The sequence below is a fragment of the Gossypium hirsutum genome, chromosome D02 (genome assembly GCF_007990345.1).
Source record: "Gossypium hirsutum isolate 1008001.06 chromosome D02, Gossypium_hirsutum_v2.1, whole genome shotgun sequence".
Lineage (NCBI taxonomy): Eukaryota > Viridiplantae > Streptophyta > Magnoliopsida > Malvales > Malvaceae > Gossypium > Gossypium hirsutum.
This window is the reverse complement of record NC_053438.1, coordinates 69,320,218-69,341,100: the sequence shown is the minus strand read 5'-3', so window position 1 is coordinate 69,341,100 and position 20,883 is coordinate 69,320,218. Positions and strand designations below refer to the sequence as shown.

Below are 20,883 nucleotides of genomic sequence, written 5' to 3'. Positions count from 1 at the left end.
TCAGCTATAGGAGCTAACACTGGACAAGTCAGCTAACAGGGGCAAGTACATCAAATGCACCTTATCGTTGTTTGCATCAGGCATGATTTCTCCCCCTATGATATGCATTATGTACGCTCGAGCAGCGCACATCAACTCGCCTTCAGTGGCTGTCGCTGATAATTCTCCATATTTGGCTTTCAGCCATGTAAATTGTAAGCCCGAAAAATATGACTCACCGTCCCCTGGCGAGTCTCCTAAAAGCTGATAGCAAAGTGCATCCAGATCGGTAAATGCAGATAATCCCGTTACGGGACTCTCGTCAATTGGGAGCCCAAGCTGCAACGCTACATCCTCCAAGGTCACCGTGCACTCCCCGCACGGAAAATGAAAAGTGTGGGTCTCCGAGCGCCACCGCTCCACAAGCGCAGATATTAAATCAAAGCGCAAGACGGGGTACCGGATCTGTGCTACGGACCTAAATCTGGCTAGCTCTAAGTACGGCATCAACCGTGCATCCGGAGTATCCTTCAAAACACTCACACGGCCCCTTAAAACTCGGTACGATTCCTGATAGTGTTAAATTACAGAAAAAATTTTACGATAACATTATTTCTTTGTACGTCTATCCTTTTTAAATAAATAGAACACGTGATTAATAAATAATAAATCATACCGTGTTATTAACCGCATCAGATATGTGACTTTTGGTGCTAATCAATGAAGCCATTGCGATGCCTGCAAGTTGAAAAAAAGTTAGTAAAAAACTCTTACTTCGGCAATTTTTTCGTATTTTTTTTCTCCACATTTTATTACTTTAAAAAATATTTTTATTTCTAATTTTATAATTTTTACATAATGTTTTAAATTTATTAATTTAGTGTGTTTTTAAAATTAATTTTACATAATGCCTGCCATTTACTCTTATTATTTAGTGTATTTAGTGCAAATTTAATGTGTTTTTTTTCTGTTTTTTATTTTTTTTAGTTTTTTTATATATTTTGGTAAATAAACAAAATTATATATATTTTGGTAATTAAAAAAATATATTTCCGTAAATAAAAATTTTTATAATATTTTGGTAAATAAAATATATATATTTCGGTAAATAAAAAAAATTATAATATTTTGGTAATTTTGTATATTTTATATTATTTTTGTATAAAACCCATAATATAACATTACAAAAAAATAAAATATTAAAAAATACCAAAATATTATATATATTTTTTATTTACCAAAATAAAAAAAAAACTAAAAACGGGTTTTTAATTTGCAGTAAGAAAAAAATCCTTATCCCTGCCATTTGCTCGTATTTTTTTCCCGATTTTTATTACTTTCAATAAAAATATTTTTATTTTTTTATTTTATTACTTTATATTATTTCATTACATTTTTTTAAAATATTTGTACTAGCTATTTCTCAATCTTTTAAAAAGTTAGTAATACACTATTACTTTGGCCATTTGTTCGTATTTTTCTCTCTGCATTTTATTATTTTAAAAAATATCGTCATTTTAAATTTTATAATTTTATACTTTTTCAGTGAATTATGTTTAAAATTTATTAAAGATATAATTTTTTTCCCATTTTCTTACTTTCGGTGAATATATAATTTTCGTTTTTTATGTTTTCTTAAATACATTTATTTATCATTTTACTTTTAATGTTATTTGCCTAACAAAACTAATTTCAACGTCCTAAGCCAATTTCATAAAAAAAATTCCTAATCAACATATAATGTACATACCATGAATTTTTTCATGCTAAATATATCTCAAAAATTATATATCCTAAATAAAATATTAAAATACGTAAAATGTACATAACATTATTTTTTAACACACAAATATTACAAAAATCATAAATTAATAATAAAAATTACCTTATTTTCTTTTTTTCCTTCCTTCCTTCTTCTTCTTCTTCTTTTTTTTCTCTTCTCCTTTCCTTTTCTTATTTTTCTTTCCTTATAATCTGCTTTTTTTCTTCCCCTTTCCTTTTCTTTCTTTCTTTTTCTTTCTTTCCTCTTCTTTCCTTTTCTTTCTTTTTCTTTCTTCCTTTCTTTCTTCTTCTTCCCCTCTCCTTCTTTCCCCCACCAACCGACCACCCTTAAATTTAAGGGTGGTGCCGCCAACAAGGACTCATTGTTTGGTGCCGCCAACCCCCTCTCCTTGTTTGGTGCCGCTAACCTGCTTCCCTCCACCCAGGGAGTTGTCACATCGGTCCAGTTTTTTTCCCCTGTTTTTTTTATTTTTTTTTGTTTTTTTATTTTTTGATATATTTTGGTAAATAAAAAAAATTATATATATTTTGGTAAATAAAAAAAATTATAGCATTTTGGTAATTTTTAATTTTTTATATTATTTTTGTAAAAAACCCCCAAAAGTTGTTCTTCAAAGGACCAACCAGCTTTGCTCTAGATTTTCTTGGAAAGGACGTGGTGAACCAGTGAAGGATGCTATGTTAGTTGGGAATCTATTTGTTTCCAAAAATCTGAGGGAGGAATAGGGTTCAAACAGGGATCTGTGTGGATAGCATGGCTTTACACTTATGTGATTAAGGATTATTTTTTTGGCAAGTGCAGATTAGAGCAGGTTGCGGCTGGACATGGAGGAAAATTTTGAGATGAGGAGTGCTGCTATTACAGTATTGAGACAACCAATTGATGCTGGACTTTCTGTTTTTCAAATTTGGCAATAAGTTAGGAAAAAAGAAGGAAAAGGTGCATCGGAAGAGGCCGGTTTCATACAAATTTCATATAGGGTACTTGAATCAAAATTCATGTATAAATTTGATATCAATTTCAATTTTACCTAAATTAACAAACGTTTGCCCATCCCGTTCTTGAACAGCCTTACAAGTTGCAACGGTCCAATCTAATACATTTGCAAATTTACCATGGGTTAATTCAACCAAACATCCTCAATTTATGGTTTAGATTTTAAATAGCTGTTCAAATTTTAAAATATTTTAATTAAATTCTAAAAGGATCATTATTGTAGCAATCAAGTCAATCTATCAACCTAGGTATTAGCTCGGGTGTTAAATTACCAACGAAACCTTAACTTAATGACAACATTGAGATATTGAGAATTTTTAGATCATGTATTTGAATCTTACCTTATTTAAATTAAGTCGGGATTATATTGAAATTTATTCTTTTTTTGTTCAAACATATCCCATTCACTAGTCTAATCATTCATTACAATGGGTGATTATGGTTGCAATTGTTTGAATTGTGTATATTGTAATTACGATTGTACGTATAACACAAAAAAACTTTTTGAATCAAATTATAAACACATATATTCTTATTGCATGAATCGCTTAGATATGATGTTTTAAAAAAGAAATAATTCTAAATTTTATGGACACCTTTTTTAATAGTCAAATTCAAATAGTCAATGCAACAAAAATAGGAATCAAGCTAAATATTTCTTTTATTAATGAAGCTTTTCCGTTTTTTAGTTTATAATAGTAGTTAAAATAAATGGGCAAAAGTTCTATAGAGTCTATTGTATTAAGAGTCAATATTGTATTTTACTCCTTTACTAAAAAATGGGTAAATTATTCTTTATATGGTAAATTAATAAGCAAATTTGTCATTTCTGTTAAAAATTTCATTTATTTACACTATTAAAAACTAGCATAATTAACGAAATAATCAAAAAGTAACATGTGGTATGCCATGTGTACCTTACACTGATGTATAAGGAATAGTTTTTAACCATAGAAATGAATGAAAATTTTAACATAATGATCAATTTACTCTTTGATTTAACGTATACTAATTAATTTGCTAAATTTTTCAGTAAGGGACAAAATATAATCTGAATCCTAATACATAAGTTTCTACAATAGTATAACCTTGAAATTAATTTCAATTAAATTGTTTCAGATGATGTATAAAATACAAATTAAAAAATTATAATTACTCAAATAGAATTAAATTTGATTTTTATTTAATTAATAATTAATTTCAAATTTGAATGGTGTAAAAATAAATATGTCATATTTAAAACACTAAAAATAACTTAGAATTAAATATAAAATATTTTCAAAAATATTATATAAACGTTGTTGGTTAAATTTTATTTACTTAAAAATTAATTTTATTAGAAATATCTATAAAAAAAAGTAAAAAACCCAAAACTCAAAATTTATGAAAAACAAAAGATCTAATTGAATAGAATCAAATTGAAACTGTTAAGAATTCGACTCAATCTGATCATCTGAATCGGCAAATATCGAAAATTGATGGAGGGGTTTTGTTTTCTCTGTATCACTTGAAGCTAGTTTGGCAATGTTTTTGAAAAGTGTTTTTCAGAAGTGCTCTTGAGAGTGTTTTGTATTGCTGTCAAATAGTGCTTTTGAGAAATAAAATGTTTATTTTAGACATGATATTATAAAATAATAAATATATATTTAAATAATGTTCAAATTAATTAATATTATGATATTTTAACAAAAATATAAAAATAATTTATTATAACTTATTGTTAATATTTTAATATATAATATTAATTTTAAATATTTCTAATAAGGTTAAAAAAATAAAATACCACCCAAAAGTACGCTGAAAAAAATTGAAAATTTTTACTTTTTCAACTGTTAAAAATCACTTAAAATTTCTTTTTACATTGACATCCATTCTTTATTACCTTTTAAGAAAAAGTACTTTTTAAGCATGGGAGAACACACCTAAGTTTATCATCTCACTCAAAATAGTAAAAAAAAAAAGTCACACAAAAAAGAAGAAATAAATTTTGCTATATTCCTCATTTTAAAAAAAATGTTTTCTCTGATCTTCTGCTTATTTAAATCTTAAGGTAATTTTCAATCAAATTTTGTTCACCTCAATCTATTTCTAAAATCTGAAGCTTTGTACAAAACTGGATCGAACTCCAAGTGATTGATTCCTTTCTTGCCCATTTCTCTGTGCAATGGTGGTCTGCAAATGCCGTAAGGTACCGTTTTATTTTAAATCAATTTTATTCAAAATTTTGATCTATTTATAAGTTTACTGCAACTCAATGCTCAGAATTACAATTTTTTTGTACCAATATTTATTAATTTACTTTTTTCTTTTTACAAAATTGTCTTGGAATTTGTAATTCACCGCTGGATTTTTGGTCTTTTAGATCTCCATCTTTTTTTTCGTAAAAATTATGAGTTTGCAGATCTTTGTTATCTTAACTTTAAGGTTCATGAATTGGAAAATGCGTATTTGATTACTTAAATATATGAATCTAAGAGAGGAGGACATTAACCTTGATATTTGGAGGTTCTAGTGGAATGCAGCTTGTTCTGTTATGAATTTGGTTGCGATTAAACTAAAAATTTTGTAGAGCTGATGTTGGTTGGGACCATGATTCACAAATGGTTTCTGTGTGTAAGCCTTTATTCCTCCTTTTGGTATTTCAGGCGACAAAACTATATTGTTTCGTGCACAAGGTTCCCGTTTGTGGGGAATGCATCTGCTTACCTGAGCACCAAATATGCGTTGTAAGTTTATTACATTCTGCTTTATTGGACTCAAAATTTTACTTACAAGCATTTTGACTTAATTTAAACTAAGAGTGGTTACACGAGATTGACTAGGAGCAAAAGACAATAATAATTCTATCCAAAAGGAAAATGGGGGAGGGGGGAAGGTCTGTAGGTTTGTTATAGGGGAGGTTTTAGCGGAGTGAGAGCTTGTCTTGTAAAAAAAATTTTTGGGTCTTGAACAACTCTTTTTGCAGCTATAGGTCTCAGGATATCTTGGATTTGTTAATATATTTATGATACATCTTGGTGCCATATTTATGCATAAACCAGTTTCGGCATGCTGTGTACTTTTTACAGTGTTATAAAACAATTCTGAGTGGAGGTGTTGTATAGAATGCTGTTCGGGGCTAATAAAGTTTTCATTTCCTTTGCTCTAGATACGTACTTACTCAGAGTGGGTAATAGATGGAGACTATGACTGGCCTCCCAAATGTTGTAAATGCCAAGCTGTGCTTGAGGAGGGGGCTGGCTCTGAAACCACACGATTGGGTTGCTTACGTATGTATTTATGCTGATGTGGATGCTACATACTGCTTGTTGTTTTATTTTCTTGCAAACCAGCATGTTGGACTTATGTTGTATGATCTCACTCTTTTAATTTGCTACTTTAGATGTCATACATACAACTTGCTTGGTTTCACATATCAAAAGCTTTCCTCCGCACACTGCACCCGCTGGTTATGTGTGTCCTTCATGTTCGATATGTGTAAGCTCTCAAAAGACTGTTTATTATATTTCAGCATGAATCAGCTGTATCATGCCCACATGCTTCCGTTTGTATTGTATAAAGTGATAAATATATTTGACAGAATTGATGGTGACAATGTTCTTGGACCTCACAAGTAGTTAGAAGCATCTAGGTGGTAAATGTGTCCAGGCTTCAAATGATGATACGAGATGGTTAACCGTAATACTAAAAACTACTGCCTTAACCATACTGCTCCAACTTTTGGAGTCATTCATATGAGTAGTTGACTGAGGAAAACTCCTTTGTTGATTGACATGTTTCCGATTTTCAAGTATTTTAATTGTTTGAATCTTTTCAATGGGCTTAGCAGATGCAGAGGATAGAGATGAATATGCGAACATGTAATTGACATTCTCTTGCATCGGAGGAATTTCTATGATCTGTTACTGATAGAGTCAAGACTGTTTAATTTTCTTGTGGCATTCCTCAACTATTACTTTTATTCTTGGATTATAGCAGTTATGTTTTATGGTCATGATTATAATTTACTTCTGTCAGTATTTGATCTTTGGCTTTGTCTCATTTTCCAATGGTTTCTTCCCCAGATATGGCCTCCCAAAAGTGTTAAAGATCCAACATCCCGTCTTCATTCACTGCTGAAGGAGGCTATTTTGCAGGTAAGTTTATGCTTGGTTTGGGATGTTACAAAGAATTGCTGCTTATTCTAAATGAATAGTGAATTTTGAATATATATACATATATATTTTTTCTTTGTCAATATTTTCTTTATCAAACTATTCTTCTACTTTTCATCAATTACATCTTTGCTTTATTATATTCAACCTTGGATGCTTTGGAAGTCCTACTCTTGCCACTTGCCTGTTGTAGATTGTAATTCAGTAGTTATGCTTTTCAGCATGGGCTGAACAAGTTGATTGCATCCTTTCCATGGTTGACACAAAAGTTGTGAGATTAAACTGTTTCCCTGGTGGAGGTTTCCAAAATGGGTTACATATAGTCTGCTAAGAAAATTTCATCTGTCAAATGCATCAATCAGCATTCAGCAGAATCAACTACTTCCAATAAATGTTATTGTAAAATGTAGGCCATACAAGTTTGCTATGGCCAAACATATTTCTTCCTTGTCCATTAAAAGCATTGACCTGCAAGGAAGTTCTGGAAATCTCATTTCCCAATTTATTTCTAGCTTTTAAAAAATCTAGCCCAGATCCCAGAATTTTGGAGGCCACTCAATCTTCTGATGCTTCAAACTGCTTAAGATCATCAGTTGCCTTAGACTATAAATTGTGTGGATAAGAAGTGCACCACAGAAAAAGATTTATATGGATCGATTGGAGTTCTAGCATGTTCTATTTGAGATATATATTGTAGTCTCTTTTTTAGGATGAATGCAGTTTGAATTCTTATCAATTCTGCATAAATAAAATTTAAATAACCTTATGTGATTTCATGCAGACTGGCATGGAAAAGATTTTGTTTGGAAATCATCCTGTTTCTTTGCCTAGAACAGAACACCGTGGTCCTCCACCTGCATTTGCTTCAGATCCATTGATAGATGTAGCTGGAGGACAAGAGTATGATGCGAATTCATCACCCTCTGTCGCAAAAGATGGAGGATACTCTGCCATATCAGGACCTTCAAAACCTACAATAACAGAAATAATGGAGATAGATGGTCCTAGTTCAACTGAGAGTTACATGAAAGCTTCAAGTCCTGTTGCTGTAAGTCTTTTTTTTTAATCTTTTGTTAGTTATTGGATGTGAACCAAGTTCTTTAAATCATGTTATTTTTGCTTGCTTGTATGTGTCAATTCATGTATGTTAGTTGTTTGCTTTCTTATCTTGGGTGTTTTATTCAATGTTGCAATGAAACCCAGCCTATGGCTACAACTCGGAAGAGTACACCTCATGTTGACCGGCAAAACTCTGAAATCTCATATTATACAGATGATGAAGATGGAAATCGTAAAAAGTACTCTCGGAGGGGTGAGTTAAAAAGCCTTGGATCAAGAAGCCATTCTGCTCTCTGATTGATTAGTACTTTTCCAATTTGTTCTTGCTGTGACCTACATCTTTTGGTGTGACCATTCCTTAAAGCAACCATCCAAGGTGCTAAGTGTGTCTGTAATGGAGAACTTAGGGAAGATAATTTTTCATATGCCTATGACATGATTTGCATACAATTCCTTTTTTTGAATTTGTAACTTCTTGTTGTAGGGCCACTTCATCTGAAGTTTCTCAGAGCATTAATTCCCTTTTGGTCAAGTGCATTACCAACTCTCCCAGTGACTGCACCCCCACATAAAGACTCATCAACTGTAGATGATATCCGAGAAGGTCGGTCGAAGCATCAAAGATCAACACGGATGGATCCAAGAAAAATTCTTCTCATCATAGCAATCCTGTAAGTCTATTCTTTTTTTCTTCTTTTTTTTTTGGTATATGAATATCCAAGGCCATGCTAATCAACCAACCTACATTGCCATACATTGATTCATCTCTCTCTCTATCTCTCTTGTGTATGCATTTACCCATTTCTTATCAGCATGCATCTCTTTTTGTATTTATGCGTGTATCTATGCTCGTAACCTGTGGATGTTGCAATTGATATATCTGGATGGATGCCAATTAAGATGGGGAGATTGAAATAATGATGAATATATATATCATACATGTTCCATTTTACTCTTCTCTTGAGAATTAAATGGTAGACCATAGAACAGGGTATGTCTTTGCATCATCCATTGCAGATCCCAAATGGAACAAAATAAAATGAAACTGCCTATATTGGTTATATTACAGAAAGGATTTTTTATTTACAGTGTTGAATTATGTTGTTCAGGGCCTGTATGGCGACTATGAGTATTCTGTACTACAGAATTTCACAAAGGGCTTTTGGTGAGAGAGTGGCTTATGATGAGCAGCAGTAACTACTTCTAATTGCGATGAAATTGGTGAGATATTATATTTACATGCTTCTGCAAATCTTGTTGGTTACTGCTATTACTGCTATAACTGCCATTTTCACTGCTCAGTCTTCCCCTCAGTCAGATTGCCTGATTGCTGATTTTTTTAATGATGTTAAAAGAAAATTAACTGAGTTGCAGTTAGAGCTGAATGTTACATGGTTTTTTTGGCCGCCTTTCGGCTTCTTTATCTTGTGTTTCCTTTTGCACCCGTTTCGGGGTTGAAATGACATTTTAAAGGCACAAAACATTTTCTTCTTCTTTAAATTGGGTTAATCTCCGGCAACTAGTCACTAGTGTAGTGGCAAATGACTTTCGTTGCTTAAGTTTTAGTTGAGATTATCCCAAATTCAAACCTGGACAATCTTTCTCTTATCCAGAAAATTAAAAACATGAAAAAAAATGTTCTTAAAGAAGCTAATGAGCATCATGGGATGAGTGAGTAGTGGGTTGCAGCCCAAATCAAGCAAAAAGAAGATAGTAAGTGCATCCGTTGAAAAAACTTAAGGGATTTGATCTTAGCACACCCGAATATGAAGAAGAGGGTTGATATTTTCGCTTTAAGCATTTACGGTTTGGTCATTTTCCCCGAAGCATTAGGACACATTGATGAGGCGGTTTCAGATTTGTTCGATCAGCTTAACAAAATGGTCACACCTGTCCCAACAATCTTGGCCGAAACTTTAAGATCCTTGAATGCATGCCGGAGAGCGGGCGAAGGAAGGTTTATCGGGTGTGCACAACTTTTGTTAGCTTGGTTCCATAGTCATTTTTGAAAGGTAGAAAATGTCTCCTATCAAGTTTTCTCCGAAAACTACTCTTAATTGAAGGAATTAGTGGCTACACCGAGGCGAGACGACATTTTAGAAGAGAAATGGATGACAATTCTCTAGAATTTATAGGTAGAAGATGTTGAATGGAGGGCTCCATGGATGATCCCCGATGAGATCTTGTATCGGTGTGGTGACTTTAATTGGGTTCCTCTACTTGGGATATAGGGAGCCATTGGATTCGCTCCACTGCTCGTGTTAAGGCAGTATAGATTAAAGTAGTTCATACCGGCGACACAAGTTTTGGCTCAGTGCGAGTTTACGTATAAGAGTGATAATTACAAGAAAAAAAGTTCGGGAAATATCGAATGTTTGGAACCAAACCTGTAGAATGAAAAGATTCATTGCATGTCCGATGACGACCTATGAGTATGATTGGTGGTGGGATAAAAGAGTCAACGACAACATCTGATACGGGGTTGCGCGCGGACCAAGATCGAGTTGCCAAGTCACGGGAAACTCCTACGAAAACCCTAAACAATCAGATCTGAAACGAAACAGAAAATTAAAGATGTTGGACAAAATGCATTTTATTAAAATAAAGATGTTGGACATAAGCCTATTTCAGAAAAGGATTCTTATTGCTCATAAGTTTAAAGCAATAACTGTGTTTTAAATATTACACTGAATTAGCTCTAAAACTTTCAGAAATCTCTTTCGTAGTCCAATTGTTCAGAACACTTTCATGTGCATAAGGGCAAATGCCCCGACAAACGCTCTTCTTCAATTCCTTCTTCGAATATGGCGTTAATGTTTAGGTTTCCCAACATTTCCCCTGCAATTTCCCTCATTGACATCTTCTGCTCAGGGTAAATAGTTCCTCATGATACGAATGTTCTAGATATATTGAGAATGGTCATTGGTTCCCATTTGATCTCTTCCCCACTTAAACGCGCTTTCCTCATCTCTTGCTTCTTTTCTAGTTCCTTCTTTCTTTGTTTCGCGTTTAACTTAAATCCTAAGCCAAAGTGGTATCGTTTATCTTTCAGTATCGGTGCCTCAACCCTTCTTTAAAGGTATCTTTCGAGTCTTCTTCCTGGCAACGCTTCTAGTGTTGGGTATCAAGATTTTGTTTTCCTCGACAATGAAGGTGGCATTCACAAATTCTAGCGAACGAAAGGAATATTCTATCGCTTCATCGTCCGCCCCTATGTATGGTGCATCATTGGTAACGAATGCAATAATATCTTCTTTCGCGTTTATCATTACCAGCCTACCCTCAGCTACCAACTTTAACTTTTGGTGCAGTGACGACGGAACTACCTCCGCTGAGTGAATCCAAGGCCTTCCCAACATGCAATTATAAGAAGGCTTGATTTTATAACAAAAAAGTCTACTTCATACGTGTTTGGACCAATCAGAAGATGTAGCTCGATCCTTTCCATTACCTTCCTTTCAGTACCATCAAATTCTTTCACTATGTTTTGGCATGTTTTCATATGAGAGCTATCCACAGGCAACCTATTCAGTATGGATAAGAGTAAGACATTCGGGGCCGATCTATTATCAATTAACACCCCTGACAATGTGTATCCTTTACGGCGAGTAATAATTTGCAGAACTTTTGTAATTCTCATGCCTTCTGGCGGTATTTCATCATAATTAAAAAAGATAAAATTATCAGCACTTATGTTATTGACCAGACGACCTAGCTTGTTGACAGAGATATCATCCGCGACATAAGTTTCGTCTAACATTTTCATCAATGCGTTACGATATGTCTCTGAGCTTAAGAGTAAAGCCAGTATCGATATGCGAGCTGGTTGCTTGTGCAGTTGTTCTACAATGTTATACTCGCTGTGCTTTAGGAATTTTAAAAATTTCTTAGCCTCTTTCTCAGTTATCGGTTCATTAACAGGTAATTCAAGTCTGGCTAGCTTCTTTTTTTTGTTCAACCACTAAGGATTTTTCTTTAATTGGTTTAGATTTGTATTTGGAGAATCATAGAGCTTTTCACTGCGCGTGTAGAAACCTACATCCTGACCTTCTTCTGAAGTGCTGACTGGATTTTTCTCTCCTGGGATCGTCACATTGCAGTCGTAAATCCAGTGAACCCTTTTACTGTCCTTATGGGGAAAAGCTACGAGTTTTTGGATTATGACCCTTGGTACAATTTGTGCTCCGACTTCATTGGTTCTTGGTTGTGAGATAATTACCATCGGGTGATTAACCTTATAGACCTTATCTGTCGATCTTTCTTCTTAGGCGCATACATATTTTCCTTCTGAGCCTTTGGCGTATTCAAAGAATTCTAGCTCTTTGTTATCTATCAGACCTTATATTAAGGCCCTAAATTCAATGCACTCTCGAATCTCATGACCCGCTTGATCATGTAATTAATCTTTCCTCTACTATTTTCTTTCAAACCCATCTTAGTGGGGTTTTCACTTCAACTACATCCATCTTAGTTCTCTTTCCTCCACTCTCGATTATCGCATTTACCTCTTTATCGGAATTACTATGTAATAGATTTCTTATCACATTAGGTCCCGATGGATCATCAAACTTCACAATGCGCATCTTAATAAATATTTCAATTAACTTTTTAAAAGCGATGCAGTTCTTGATTGAGTGTCCTGTAATTTTCGCGTGGTACTCGCATTGAGCATTCGCGTCATACCATTTAAGGAATGGAGGTTGCATAGGTTTCAAGTAGAAATGGGATACTACATGTGCACCGAACTAATTTTGATACAACTCCCTATATGTCATCGGGATAGGCGTGAATTGAATTCTTTCTGCGTTTGGCCCTGGATTGGATTCTTGCCTTAGGGGCGTTGATAGCTAGTAGCTACTGTCCTTAGCTGACTTATAGTTATCGGCTTTGAATAACCCTTGTTATACATACTTGCATTATTCACCTTATTTTTCTTCTTCCTTGGGGCTATTTTTTTGGCGTTTTCCCCTGTATTTATTTTTCCGCACCTTATTGCGTTTTCTATCATCTCTTCAGACATTACCATATTTGAAAAGCTCTTAGTAGCGCTTCCCAACATATGGTTAATGAACGGAGCCTTTAAAGTGTTAATGAAAAGCATGGTTGTTTCTTTCTCCGGAAGATGTGGTTGGATTTGCGTCGCTACCTCTCTCCATCTTTGGGCATACTGCTTGAAGCTCTCTCTTGGCTCTTTTTCCATATTTTGCAGTGTGATTCTGTCGGGTGTCATGTCCGTCACATGACTATACTGTTTCATAAAAGCCTGTGCTAAATCCTTTAATGAATTAATTTTGGCACGGCTCAGTTGGTTATACCATTTGGCCGCAGACCCAATCAGACTGTCTTGGAAGCAATGAATTAATAACTGATTATTATTAATGTATCATGTCATCCTTCGACAGAACATCGTAATGTGAGCTTCAGGGCAGCTAGTCTCATTATACTTTTCAAACTCTGGAGTTTTGAACTTTGGTGGGAGCACCAAATCTAGTACCAAACTCAAATCTTTAGCGTCAACCCCGTAATGGTAGTCAGCATTCTCCATTGCCTTGAATTTCTCTTCTAGTCATCTGCAACGGTCCTCGAGTTGTTTTGGCACATCTACCATCGCCTTCTCTATTTCTATTATATCATCCAAATCAGGGACAACAGGATTAGTTGGATTATCCCCTGGATTAGAGCCTAAGCTCGTTGGGTAGTTCATTGGTACCGAGGTACCGACCTGATATTGTTGAGTCTGATAGTAACGGGTACCCTTCGTGGGTACACCTTCGGTTGAGTCTGAACATTTATTGAGATAAAACCTGAGGGATAGGTAGGCTCTTCATTATTATCACCCGAGTTAACCGCGATACTCTTCCCTTTTCCAAGTCCTCTAACCATCAACTGCGTCAATTAGCTTAGCATACTTCTTTAGGATTCTTACATTTGATCCTTTATGTCTTGTTGAATTTTGGCTAATTGTTCTTGTATATGTACCTGCAATTAATCTTGCATATATCTCTTTGCATTTGTTCTAATCTTTCTAATCTCTAATCCATTACTTTGGCTTTGTGGCGGGAACTGTAGCAATATTTAGTTGGTAAACTCTCGTTGGTCCAGAGTAACTATCATAATTTTACTTAATTAGGGAATTTTTATGAAACTGAATGCATATTATGAAATGTAATACAGATGAATGAAATGAATACAAAAAGAGGCATTAATTCTGATTCAATTTCATTAGAACAAATTTATTAGAAAATAAATTTCTTTACATAAAATGGATTATATATACGGCTTTGCCCTAACGCTTAAAGCCTTAACTTTCCTAAGAAGTCAAGTTAACTCTCGACCTCGATCTGATTCTGATTTATACTTTAAGCTTAGTATGTCGGCTTGAACTGTTAGGGTTTGTAGATGATCAGCCACTTCCCGTATTTAAGCCATAGCCTCACCCATGATGTAGTCGATATCTCTAACTTGACCTTGAGAACGTTGGAACTGCTCTTTCTATTGTTCGTTATTCTTTTCAAGAAACTCAACTCGAAGTTCGTAATTTTTCAATGCGACCTCGAGCTTCCCTGTCTTTCCTTTCAATTCTTCAATCTTACTTAGGTTTACTCTCAACTTGATTATGGAGTTGTGACTACGATACTAGTGAAGTGACTTTTCTAATTCTGCTACCCGAGCTCTTAATCCCACTTTCTCATTTCGACTTTCTAGCAAATTATTTTCCAAAGCATCCTCTCGAGCTCGAGCATCTTGGAATTTTTTTCCTACTGGTTGGCTCTCACATTTTCTTCTTTAATCTCTTGCCACCATTGTTCTGATATTTTGCCCAAATCAGCAGTTTTTATCGACAAACACAGCTTTTTATAATCAGTCTTTAAACTATCCAAATCTTCTTCGATCTTGTTATTTTCCTTAGTTTTTTGGCCTCTAGCTTCTGAATGTCGACGTCTAATCTTAGTCGCATCTTGTCCTCCTCTAACTACTTGATCTTCCTTCCCAATTCTAAACTTATTTTCTCAAAGTCCTACGTAATGATCTCTAACTGAGACGGGATTACTTGTAAGTGCTCTTCTATTGGCCGAACATTTTCTTGACTTAAAAGAGGGATGTTGTCGTTGACTTTTTTATCCCACCACCAATCATACTCATAGGTCGTCATCGGACATGCAATGAATCTTTTCATTCTACAGGTTTGGTTCTAAGCATTCGATATTTCCTGAACTTTCTTATTATAATTATCACCCTTATACATAAACTTGCACTGAGGCAAACCTTGTGTCGCCGGTATGAACTGCCTTGATCTATACTGCCTTAACACGAGTAGTGGAGCGAACCAAACGGCTTCCCATATCCCTAGTAGAGGAACCTAATCAAAGTCACTACACATATATGAGATCTCATCGGGGATCATCTATGGAGCCCTTCGTTCAACATATTCGACCTGTAGATTCTGGAGAATCGCCATCTATTTCTCTTCTGAAATGTCGTCTCGCCTCGGTGTAGCCACTAATTCCTTTAATGGAGAGTAGTTTTCGGAGAAAACTCGATAAGAGACCTTTTTTACTTTCCAAAAGTGGCTATTCAACCAAGCTAACAAAAGTTGTGCACACCCGATAAACCTTTCTTCGCCCGCTCTCCGGCATGCATTCAAGGATCTGAAAGTTTTGGCCAAGATTGCTGGGACGGGTGTGACTTTTTTGTCAAGTCAATCAAACAAATTTGAAATTGTCTCATCAACGTGTCCTAATACTTTGGGGAAAATGACCCAACCGTAAATGCTTAAAGCGAAAACATCAACCCTCTTCTTCATATTCGGGTGTGCTAGGATCAAATCCCTCAAGTTTTTCCAAGGGATGCACTTACTATCTCCTTTTTGCTTGATTCGGGCTGCAACCCACTACTCACTCATCCCTGTGATGCTTATTAGCTTCTTTAAAAACATCGAGACGTTGGCGGCTTTAAAGTAAGCCTTGTCGGCTTGAATCTTCGAGCAACGAAGTAAGGTCGTGTATTCTTCCACGGTAGGCACCAAATCAACCGTCCCAAAAGTGAAGCAACCGTAAACGGGATTTCAATATTGAGCGAGAGCTCGGAATAAGTGCTTATCCACTTTCATATCGAGTAGATAGGGCAAATCACCATAGTTACAGTAAAAAAGCCATTTGATCTCGTCATCCCATTGATCCCATATCTCTTTCGGTTCTTGGAGATTATTCTGAGTCACGCTAACGCAAGTGAAGTCCCACAACTCTGACACATATCCCTCCGTAAAACATCACCTTTCTCTTGTTGTATTTTCTTGGACCAAATTCGGACGGCTGCATTATCCTCCACTTTATCAAGAAACCTTTTTTCTATGATAAACTCTTTATTTAGATACTGAACGTGAATCGATACCTTTTTTTATGATGAAAATGCCATGCAATCATAGTCAAAGTAGAACAAAGCAAGTCAATATTAAACACAGAGTTAGAATTCAGAGCAAACGAGAAAAAATAAAGCACCTATTAAAGTAACCATTAGGGTTTGGCATGGTTCTACCTGAGATAGGCTCCTAGGGCTTATTATATACGGTTTGGTTCTAAAGCAAAGGTATCTGAATCGATAAATTCCTCGATGCTCACCCATTATAGGCTCATATGGACCGAGTTCAATTCAGGGGAATACATTTTCCTATGGTTACACGAAGATGAAATCTTACGAAAACATAGGTAGGAATGTATACCAAAAGTGATTCACTATCCTATATGGAGGTGAAGACTTCACGAAGGAATAGTTTCTCACTTCCACTTAAGAGGGTAATATCGACCGATTTATGCGATGCAATATGCAGAGATATATAAAAAAGGCTCAAACCAATAAAGCAAACATATTACGACAAAGACCATAAAAACGACGGATGAAATGCAACAGAAGGATCGTAAATTTAAATCAAATTTTCAAATTTTGATAAAAAATAGAAAATAATCTATTTACGGCTTGACTCTCTTATTCCATTCCCCAAGCTGTCGAAACTTTTTTTTATAAGGTCGACTTTTAAAAACAAAAATGGGAGTCACCACCAATCCCTTTTTTATAACGTGTGATCGAATCACTTCGTAATTTGGTCATTTTAATAAAATGTTTTGATTTACTATAACAACGATTTTGTCTACGAAATTCAAGAAAATGGGTTCGAGAGTCGGTTACGTGCAATGAAGGATTAGCACCCTCGTAACGCCCAAAATTAGTACCTAATTGATTAATTAATGTCTTAATGTCGAAAATTTCAAAACTTAAAAGAATTTACAATACGATTCCTCTTTTTATTAATGTTTATTTAAAAAAAACGCTTGAATAAATTGAAACGAATGTCAAAAGCCCTCCTCTCAAGATAACAAATGTCACATCTCGTAAGTTAGGGCACGACATTTTGAGCCCTCGAGAACAAGCTTGCCTTTAGAATTTTTTATTTAAATTTCTTGTATTTTAATTTTAAAATGATATTTTACTATTTAGGTTTAACGAGAAAATCGAAACCTCGTAAGTTAGGGTACGATTTCTCGAATCTCCAAAATGCGAAATATTGCCTATTTTTAGAAGTTCTTTTTTGAATTAGGGTGAAAATTAACGCAATATTAAAAATGATATACGTGTAGTTTATTTGATTATGTTAAAAAAATCGTTTAAAGCGTAAAAAGGGCTTGGCGAATAATGATAATGCAACATACATTTGGAGTAATAATGACATAATATGCATAATAAAATATAACATATAGTATTGATATTAATGAATCATAATATTAATATGCATAAACAATAATAATGATGAAAATGATAACAATAATAATGATAATAACAATAACATTAATAATATTAATAATGAATAATATAAATGTTTGAAAGTATATAAAAAGTAATAAATAAATAAATAATGAAACAAAAATAACAATAATAAGGACAGAAATAAAAAAAGCCAATTAAAAAAAGAAATAATAAGTAAATAAATGAAAACTAATAAAAGTTTGATTAAAAATAAATAAATAAATAAAATATTAAAAAAATATTTTTATAAAATAAAATAATAAAAATAAAAAAAGTGGTCAATTTTTTTTTAAAAAAAATAGGACTAAATTAAAACAGCCCAAAAAATGCGGAAAGATCAAGGGCTTAAATATCCCAAAAGATGAAAACACATAGATTCCCTAGAAGCGGGTCGGGTAGCGCGTGGGTTGGCCTTAAACGACGCCGTTTTGGTCGTTTGGGAGCCTAGCTCAAAACGGCGTTGTTTTGTATCTTTATTTAAGTCCATTAAAAAAAACTCATTTTCTATTTTCTCCCTAAAAAAAAAAAAACCTCTCTCAACTCTCTTCCTCCCCTCCGATTTTCGGTCAGGGGTCTGGCAATCGGGCCACCGTGGTAGCTGCCGGTCGAAAATTTCAAAAAAAAGAAAGCCATTTTTTGGTTTTTTTGACTCCCGATCTTGAAAACGTACCACCTTTCCTTGGAGATGGCGACCTCGGCCACCCGTGGCGGCGCAAACGCAAGAAAAAGTGAGCTTTTGGCTCTTTTTTACGCTTTGTTTATTTCTTTTAAAATGATAACAAAAATAATGCGAAAAGAAAAAATAATAAAAAGGCAACCTTTTTCATTCTGTTTTTTCTTATTAATATCGTCTGTTCGTAAAAAGATTACAAAGTTTTAGTTGCGGCTTTTATAGCCGAAATTACAAGATTCGTTTTTATTTTTTGTTTTTGTTTGTTACTGCTCATTTGTCTTCTCCTTTGTTGTTCTCTTCTATTTTGCGTGTTTTTTTCTTTGCAAATGATAATGGAGGTGGGTGTCAGATCGCATGTAGAGAGGGGCACCGACATGGCATACGGTTAGGATTTCTTCCCTTCTTTTTTTTTTGGTTGAAAATTTGTTTTATTTTTGTAGTCTGCGCCTGGGCCAAAATTGGCCTATTACAAAATGGTGGACCATAGAACAGTGTATGTCTTTGCATCATCCATTGCAGATCCCAAATGGAACAAAATGAAATGAAACTGCCTATATTGGTTATATTACAGAAAGGATTTTTTATTTACAGTGTTAAATTATGTTGTCCAGGGCCTGCATGGCGACTATGAGTATTCTGTACTATAGAATTTCACAAAGGGCTCTTGGTGAGGGAGTGGCTGATGATGAGCAGCAGTAACTACTTCTAATTGCGATGAAATTGGTGAGATATTTACATGCTTCTGCAAATCTTGTTGGTTACTGCTATTGCCGCTATAACTGCCATTTTCTCTGCTCAGTCCTCCCCTCAGTCAGATTGCCCTATGAAGAGCATGGGTGGAAAATACAAGTAAGATTGCAGATTTTTTTTTTTTTTAATGATGTTAAAAGAATATTAACTGAGTTGCAGTTAGAGCTGAATGTTACATGGTTTTTTTTGGCTGCCTTTCGGCTTCTTTATCTTGTGTTTCCTTCTCTTATCCAGAAAATTAAAAACATGAAAAAAAAAACCCTAATCCGTTTTCAACTCGGCACGATTTAAATTCAAGCCACATCTAAGGTGGTGAACATTCCGACCATTAGGTCAATACACTAGGTTTATTAACACACATTATAGTCATTGTCTAATGTAAGGTTTGCTCTTAAAAGTATTAAAGTTGGGATTAATATACAATATGCTCACGGTATAGGGTCATGTACACTATTAGTATATAATTAACACATCATTAATGAAAAATAAAATGAAATTTTAATGGGTTAAATAATATCGTTTGAAAGATTTAAAAACAAAATTGAATATTTTTATTTAGGATTAATTTGAAATTTTTAAAAGTGCTACATTGGTGAACAAAATTAGAGTGATGGAGCATGTAACTTATATAATTTATTAAAATTAATAATTAATAAGAAATGTACACATAAAAAAGTAAAGAGAAGTTTGTTTTAAAACCGATATACAATATAAAAATATTTTTATTTATTAAAATTAAAAAAAATACTAGTAAATCAATATCGAATTAATTCGTGATATTAATTTAAATAATTTTTTTTATCGAAAACATTATAAATCTGATTAAAAGATGGTGATTATGACATGATACAATGAATCTTTTACCATAATTGATTTAAGAAAAATTCTAAATGCTTCGTACTATATTTGAAGAACAAGATTCAGCATCCCCATAGTTGACCTATTGTTGCCAATTTCCTGACTTTTTTATATAAATAATATGAAACATAAATAATTACGAAAATAAAATAGGTGAAATTTTAATTACAAAAATAAATAAATTGAACAGTTTCCGCTGGTGTCGCCTAATAAACCGGTAGTACCACTCCACTTTTTCCCTAAAATCATATAGCCATCATTAGATTTTTTTTTTAAAAAAAAGAATTTTTTTAGTGCCTTCACTATGTCAGATAGCATTAATATGTATTTTTTTTAAATGGGTATACCAGAGAACAAAAAAAAATTACTTTTTAATGGTGCCGCCGGTGTGTTAGGCGACACCGGCAAAAATAAAAACAATTGACTAGAAATGAAAAAAAATAAACTAAATTTTAAAAAATAACCCTAAGAAAATTTGATATCCACCTGCAAAACTGTTTCCTTCATCTTTTATGAGAAAAAAGAAAAAGAAGAGAACTCCAAATCTACACAAGATCCACCCAAAGCTTTTAGCTTTCTTTTTTCCTTTTCTCATAAAAAATGGAGGAAACAGTTTCGCAAGTGGATTTAAAGTTTTTACTTTTCTTATTTTTTTAGGGCTATCATTTTAACTTTAGTTTTTTTTTTGTCGGTGCTGCTTGACACACCGGCGGTACCACTAAAATTTTTTTTTGTTCCTCAATATATTTGTATTTTCTCGGGTATTTTGAAAAAAATACACATTGGTGCCGTCTGACACACCAAAAAATATATTTTTTTTAAACTAAAGATGA

General features: G+C 33.8%; 2 protein-coding genes across 11 annotated transcripts; one reads left to right on the top strand and one right to left on the bottom strand.

Annotated features, from left to right (window-relative positions):
• On the bottom strand, positions 1-897 carry LOC107907718 (protein MAIN-LIKE 2-like). The gene is made up of 3 exons (XM_016835046.2): positions 891-897; positions 656-717; positions 1-549 (listed from the first exon to the last, which is right to left on the bottom strand). Exons 1-3 carry the CDS (start codon positions 895-897, stop codon positions 1-3), a joined length of 618 nt encoding a protein of 205 aa, XP_016690535.2.
• A 3,787-nt stretch (positions 898-4,684) lies between these two features.
• On the top strand, positions 4,685-19,384 carry LOC107908843 (zinc finger protein-like 1). Of its 10 annotated transcripts, none has more exons than XR_001687114.2 (12): positions 4,687-4,946; positions 5,404-5,484; positions 5,907-6,027; positions 6,141-6,235; positions 6,823-6,894; positions 7,694-7,960; positions 8,116-8,224; positions 8,456-8,642; positions 9,081-9,192; positions 18,792-18,826; positions 19,054-19,165; positions 19,242-19,384. XR_001687114.2 is itself a non-coding variant. In XM_016836124.2 (10 exons), the coding sequence occupies exons 1-9, from the start codon at positions 4,923-4,925 to the stop codon at positions 19,139-19,141; spliced, it is 1,044 nt and encodes a 347-aa protein (XP_016691613.2). In that variant the 5' UTR covers positions 4,685-4,922; the 3' UTR covers positions 19,142-19,165; positions 19,242-19,384. The 10 variants fall into 10 exon arrangements, 2 of the variants coding, with proteins under 2 accessions (XP_016691613.2, XP_016691611.2); XR_005910572.1 differs by having other exon boundaries at positions 18,781-18,826; XR_005910570.1 differs by adding an exon at positions 18,340-18,497 and having other exon boundaries at positions 19,054-19,384.
• The last annotated feature ends 1,499 nt before the right edge of the window (positions 19,385-20,883 follow it).

Coding starts and splice junctions, on each gene's coding strand:
- LOC107908843 (XM_016836124.2), top strand. CDS start 4,923: ATGGTGGTCTGCAAATGCCGTAAG. Junction 7,961..8,115: donor AAGCTTCAAGTCCTGTTGCT/GTAAGTCTTTTT, acceptor AATGAAACCCAG/CCTATGGCTACAACTCGGAA. Junction 8,643..19,053: donor CTTCTCATCATAGCAATCCT/GTAAGTCTATTC, acceptor TATGTTGTCCAG/GGCCTGCATGGCGACTATGA.
- LOC107907718 (XM_016835046.2), bottom strand. Junction 550..655: donor CTGATGCGGTTAATAACACG/GTATGATTTATT, acceptor TAACACTATCAG/GAATCGTACCGAGTTTTAAG.